General features: G+C 51.2%; 1 protein-coding gene across 3 annotated transcripts in view; it reads left to right on the top strand.

Annotated features, from left to right (window-relative positions):
* Positions 1-2,165: 2,165 nt before the first annotated feature.
* The window catches only part of CAND2 (cullin associated and neddylation dissociated 2 (putative)), a 33,913-nt gene continuing 30,078 nt past the window's right edge, over positions 2,166-6,000 (top strand). For 2 of the 3 annotated variants that reach the window (XM_044252957.1, XM_044252956.1), the window contains exon 1: positions 2,806-2,917. In XM_044252957.1, the coding sequence (XP_044108892.1) occupies positions 2,850-2,917 (68 nt within the window). In that variant the 5' untranslated portion in view covers positions 2,806-2,849. Of the gene's footprint in view, positions 2,181-2,405; positions 2,575-2,805; positions 2,918-6,000 lie in introns of those variants that run through there. The other variant, XM_044252958.1, reaches the window with a different exon arrangement.

Raw genomic sequence — 6,000 nt, 5'->3', positions numbered from 1 at the left:
CCTTGTGCCCTTTCCCAACCAGTATCCCTTAGTTAAGTACTATTCTGACTTCTGTCACTTAGTTCTGCCTGGTTTTGAACTTCATACAAAAGGAATCATACAGTATGCACTCTTATGGTGCTACTTTTATTCAGTATAATACCTCTGAAATTCATTCACATTATTTTGCATAAGAGCAGTTTGTTGGTTTTCATTACTATATAGTATTCTATTTTATAAATATATGTATATCCATAGGATATATGTATGTATATATGTATATTCATTCTTTTGTTGGATACACATGCATTCATGTATCTTGGATACATGTCTAAGAGTGGAATTGCTTATGTGAGTCGGTCAAGGTAAATAGATGCATGCTTAGCTTTTGTAAATATTGCCAAGCAGTCTTCCAATGTAGTTGCATCAATTAAAGCTCCCACCATAGAAGAGTTTTGTTTGTTGCACCTCCTTGGTAACACTTAGTGTTATCCACCCTTGTATACTCCCATCACTTTAAACACCTCCGTGTGAACTCCTTCCCTTGATCTCTATCTCTAATCCCAATGCTCTCCCCACCACACAAATGGTGTGTCCAATTGTCAATATGACATTTCTTCTTAGATGTCTTGTGGGCATCTCCAAGATAACAGGTCAATGCAAAGCTCTTAAGTCCTCCTTCCTTGCAAAGGGTTCCTTCCTCTGATTTCCTCGTCCTCATAAAAAGCATCATGATCTTCTCAGCTTGCTCCTGCTAAAAACCTGGACTCCTCCTTCTCCCTCACTTCCACATCCAATCTTTCAGTGAAGCTGCTGTAATCTATTTCTACAATATAGCCAGAATCTGTCCACTTCTTCCCACCTTCACACTGCTCCGCTAATGCAAACCACCATCATTCTTTTTTTTTTTTTTTAAGATTTTATTTATTTATTTGACAGACAGAGATCACAAGTAGGCAGAGAGGCTGGCAGAGAGAGAGGGGGAGGCAGGCTCCTTGCCCAGCAGAGAACCCAATGCGGGGCTCAATCCCAGGACCCTGAGATCATGAACTGAGCGGTAGGTAGAGGTTTTAACCCACTGAGCCACCCAGGTGCCCCAAACCACTATCATTCTTGACTGCACTACTGCTCAGCAGCCAGAGGGAGCTTTCTGAAAAATAAACCAATCACATTGTCTCCTTGCTTAATGGCTTTCTGTGGTTCCCTAATGCTCTGACATGAAATCTAACTTCTCAACTTGGCCTGAAAGGCTGAGAATGATCTGGCCCCTGCCCATCTCTCTGACTTCTCTTCTAATAGGGAACTGACCACATTCCAGCTATTGTCTTTTCCCAAATACATCAGGCTTGTTCGTACCTCAGGACCTTTGCCCTTGCTGTTCCCTCTGTTTGATAAGCTCTTCCCTCAAATCTTTGCCCAGCTGTCTCCTTCATCTATTCAGGTCTTAACCCAAATGTCTCTTCCTCAAAAAGGCTTTCTCTGACCATCTTAGTTAAAGTTGCCCCTCCATATGCCAGGCATTCTCTATTCCCTCACCCCCTCGAAAGTTTCAGTATAGCTCTTGTTTTCCTTATGTAATCACTTACTTCCTTAATGCTCATATCATCCACTAGAATATAAATCCCCAAGGGCCAGGGCCTGTGTTCCTACTGTCCTGTTCACTATGGTAGCCACCGGCCATGGCAGCTATTTAAATTTAAATTAATTTAAAATAAATAGAACTAAGAATTCAGTTCCTCAGTTACACTAGTCCTATTTCAAGTGCTCAATAGCCACCCTGGCTAGTAGCTACCATATTGGAGAGAGCAAAGAAAATCTGAAGAAAGTTCTGTTGCACAGCACTGCTCTAGAACCCAGCTACCCAGTAAGTGTGCTATAAAGGTATTTTTAATTCTTCATCTTATGGATGAGAAAAACACAGGCCAGAGAGGTTGTGTTATTATCCCAGAGTCACACAGCCAGGAAGCTGCCTAGCAGGGATTTGAACCCAGGACTATTTTGCTCCAAAGCACATGCTACTCCCTTTCTTTAGAGCCAGAAGCCTCCTGGTTATTTAGAGAAGCACAGGGCTCTCTGGTACTCTTACACATTCTCCAAGGCTGAGCTTGTGGGGAGTTTCACATAAGGATTGTTGCCCAAGGCGTGGAGGGATCTAGGGTCAGTCTTGATTCCACTGCGAATCTACTGGCTGTTGACCCTTAGTAAGTCTCTGCCTCTCTGGTTCTCAGCTGCATCTCTATAAAATGAAGAAAGTGACCTTATGGTCTGAGGGTTGAAGATGGCAGGCAGGAGACCTGGTGACTGGGTACACCTTTTAGATCCTGCCTGATTCTGAAGCAGGTCAGCATGAAGAGTGGGTTGGAGGGTGGAAGTGCTTTGGTTGGCCTGACCTACAACAACAACTCCTGCTTCTTGTATGCCTACAGATGAAAACGCTGAGGTTCAGAGGGGTAAAGTAACTTGGCCCAGGCTACATAGCAGGGGAGCCGGCGGAACTGGGATTCGAAGATGAGACTCTACAATCCCATGCGCGTGCCATGCAACCATGGTCGGGACCCACAGGAATCATAGGGAGGCATTTACCGGTGAAAGGTGGTGAGTTCCCCGTCTCTTGGGGGGGTGGGGTGCAAGTCAGAGCCGGGCGACGCACGGAGCTGTCGCTGATACCCGGGCGGAGACCGCAGAGGCTCTCGCAGGCCCCCTTCCGCCTCCCGCGGCTGCCCGGGCCGCGGCGCGAACACTGCACCACCCGGGCGGGGCGGGGGCTGCTATTTCTGTCCGGTGAGCCCAGCCCGCGCCGCTAGGCGGGGGAGGGGGCAACGCGCCGCCATATTCGCTCCCGCAGGCCAGCCCCGCGGCGCGCAGCCACCATGAGCACCGCCGCCTTCCACATCTCCAGCCTCCTGGAGAAGATGACATCCAGCGACAAGGACTTCAGGTGCGCCCTGCTGCCGGCCCCCCGCCTCTGCGCCTCCCATTGAAACCCCGGCCTTCTTCGCCTCCCGCCGCGCCGGCCCATCCCCCACGGGCGTGCAGCCCCGACCCCTCTGCCTGCGTTAAGCTCCACCCCTCCCGTGACCGAGACCCCAGCCCCTGCCTCTCCTGCCGTCTGCCCCTGGCACCCTGCCCCCCGCGTCGCAGCCCTGCCCTCGATGCAGTCCCTGCTTGGTCTCCCACCGTTCGCGCGTCGCCCCTGCCCTGTTGCCTGGTCGGAGCCTCAGCTCCTCCCCTCGGCACCCTTCCTATGCCTTCTCTCTCTCCATCTGTGCCCAGCCCTCATCTCTCCCCGCAGCTGACGCACCCAGGCCCCCCACCTCAACACTCTCTCTCTCCATCTGTGCCCAACCTTCATCTCTCCCCGCAGCTGACGCACCCAGGCCCCCGACCTCTACCCACGGTGAAGCCCTCGGCTCCCCCTTGGGGATTCCAGCGCCTGCCTCTTCATTCCCGCATTGAAACCCAGCCCCTTCCTGGGCCCACAACCCCAGGACCAACTTTTCCACCGCTACCCTCTGCACCCTGAGCTCCGCCCTCTTCTCCTCAAAGTCACCCCAGGCCTCCTGCCTGCTCTTCATCAGGGCACCTTCTCCTCTCCCCGCCCCTCCCAGGTTTGCTCTGACATGGCCTGAAGGAGGGGTCTGGGCTGAGTGGCTTTGCGGGTCCCAGGAAGAAGATGGTTGGGGTAGGGGCTTCAGCTTTTGGGTGCCACTCCCCTTCTCTTTGTTCCCATTTCGCCAGACATCACTGAGCCACAGCGGAACAGAGCTGGAAAGAATGGAGGAAACCTCTCTCCAACCCCCTCGTTCTCAGGGGGAAACTGAGGCCCCCGGGGATGCAGGGATTGGCTCTGGTCACACAGCCAGTTCTGGACACTGGGAGCTGAAAGGAGCTTACAGCGAACATAGCCCACTTATTGAACATTCTGTCACTTTATCCCCAGTTTACAGATAGGGAAATGGAAGCTCAGAGTCAGGAAGGGGACAGTTGCAGCCACAGAGCTATGAAGTGGAGGATGTGGGGTCCAAATCCAGGTCAGTCTTCGCACAGAGGCTGAGATCTTAGCGAGGCTATCTGAACCAGCCCTCTGACAGGTGAGGACTCCCCACCTCTGCTGGTCTGACTCCCACCTTCTCCTGGCACCCCTGAACAGCCTCTAGTAGAGCTTTAGGACCACGGTGCTGGGTTCAGATCCTGCCCCCAAACACTTGCTGGCTGTGTGACTCTAGACTTCTGAGCCTCCACTTCCATTCCCAGAAGATGGGATAATAATAGAACCCACCTAAGAGGGTTGGTGTGAATTTGAGAAGAGTTAATTCATGTGCAATGCTTTGATTCGTGCTTTGATTCATGGCTGACACCAGATAAGTGCTTAATAAGTTGACGCTTATGATTATGCGCACATCAGAAATCTGCCATGCCCTCTCCCCACTCTTTACCTGTACCCCCCCCATCATTTCCTCCCTTCATCTGGCTTGCTCCAACTCACTGTCACCTCTTTGGGATGCCTCCTGACACCCAGGCAGGGCTGGGCACCTCCCCTGGGCTCCAACAGCACCTGTCCTGCCCGACATTTCTACTGCATCACTTCTAGCCTTGAGATACTCAGAACCCCTGCACTGGGACTGTGTGCTTCCTTTTTGCATCCTCGAGCCTGTTCTGGGTACACAGCAGGTGCTCAGTGAATGTTTTCTGGGTACCAGGCTCCCTGCTGGGCTGTCCAGTGCAGTCTCATTCACTCCACCTAGCTGTCTGGGTGGTAGTGATTGTCCTTCCTGTTCTCCAGAGGTTCAGAGAGCTGAAGTGACTTGCCTATAGCCGGCTAGTGGTTGAGGGGATTTGCACCCCTGTCTCTTGGGCCCTGGGTCCAGTCTCTAGGAGAGGGAGTTGGCTCCTGCCAAAGCCTGAGAAGCCCTTTCAGCCTGCTCTGCCGGAGAACACTTAAAACCATCCCAAGCATATGAGAAAGGTGTCTATTTTTAAAGTCCAAATACCGGGAAGGCTAGGTCCTGCTGACCAACTGTCCAGGTGCCCATGTGGCCAAGTGTTTCAGCTGAGCTGTCTCTCTGGAATGAAACTGAAACTGTGCCCTCTGGCTTCTAGAGGCAGGTGGTGACTGCATGTGGGGGTCCCAGGCAGGGTCACGTAAGCCATTGATTCCTGTTGTCCCTCTGTGGGCAGGAGGCTGCTCAGTTCCCACTCAGACTCTAGCAGACAGATGGATAAACTGGGGTGGGGTAGGGGTCTTGCAGGAATCCCTAAATCATTTTTCAAAAACAGTAGTATTTGTTGAAGAGTTAGGAGACCTGAATGATGTGCTGAGGCTCCTCCCAACTTGCTGTGTGACCTTGGGCATTTCGTGCAGCCCCTCTGAGCCTGGTTTCCCCATCTGCCTCATGCTAAGAGCTGGATGTCCTATTGAAATCTCCTGAAGATGTTATGAGGGGAGGCAAAGAAAATTCCCACTTCAAAGGTGGAAAACTGAGACTCAGGAGTCGCCTAAGGTGACCTAGTTGATAAGTGGCAAGACCTATATATTTACTTAAAGCCAAACTTCAGGGGTGCCTGGGTGGCTCTGTCAATTGAGCAACTGACTCTTGATTCCAGCTGAGGTCATGATCTCAGGATTGTAGGATTGGGCCCTGTGTCAGGTTCTGCACTTGGTGTGGAGTCTGCTTAGGATTCTCTCTCCCTATCCCTCTGTCTCCACCACCACCCTTGCATGCTTCCTCTAAAATAGATAAATAAATATTAAAAAAAAAAAAGGCAAACTTCAGTGCTCAAACTCTTATCTACCTAGTTATATGCTTTGCTGTACATCCCCCACTGTCAATACCATGTACGTATTACAATATGACTTTCTTTCTCTGAGAGCTGGTTATTTGCAAGAACTCCAGGGTGTTTGAAATGCTGAGGCATATCTCAGAAGGGTTGGTTTCTGAGTCCAGGTTTCCACACAGCTATTGGCTGCCAGGGGCTGGCTCTTTCCCTGCCTCCCTTCTGCCCTCAGTCTACCTCCCAGGC

Source organism: Neovison vison, chromosome 6, assembly GCF_020171115.1.
Source record: "Neovison vison isolate M4711 chromosome 6, ASM_NN_V1, whole genome shotgun sequence".
In the NCBI taxonomy this organism is placed as follows: Eukaryota; Metazoa; Chordata; class Mammalia; order Carnivora; family Mustelidae; genus Neogale; species Neogale vison.
Note: the sequence above shows the minus strand (reverse complement) of the source record. Positions and strands in the feature narration are given on the sequence as shown.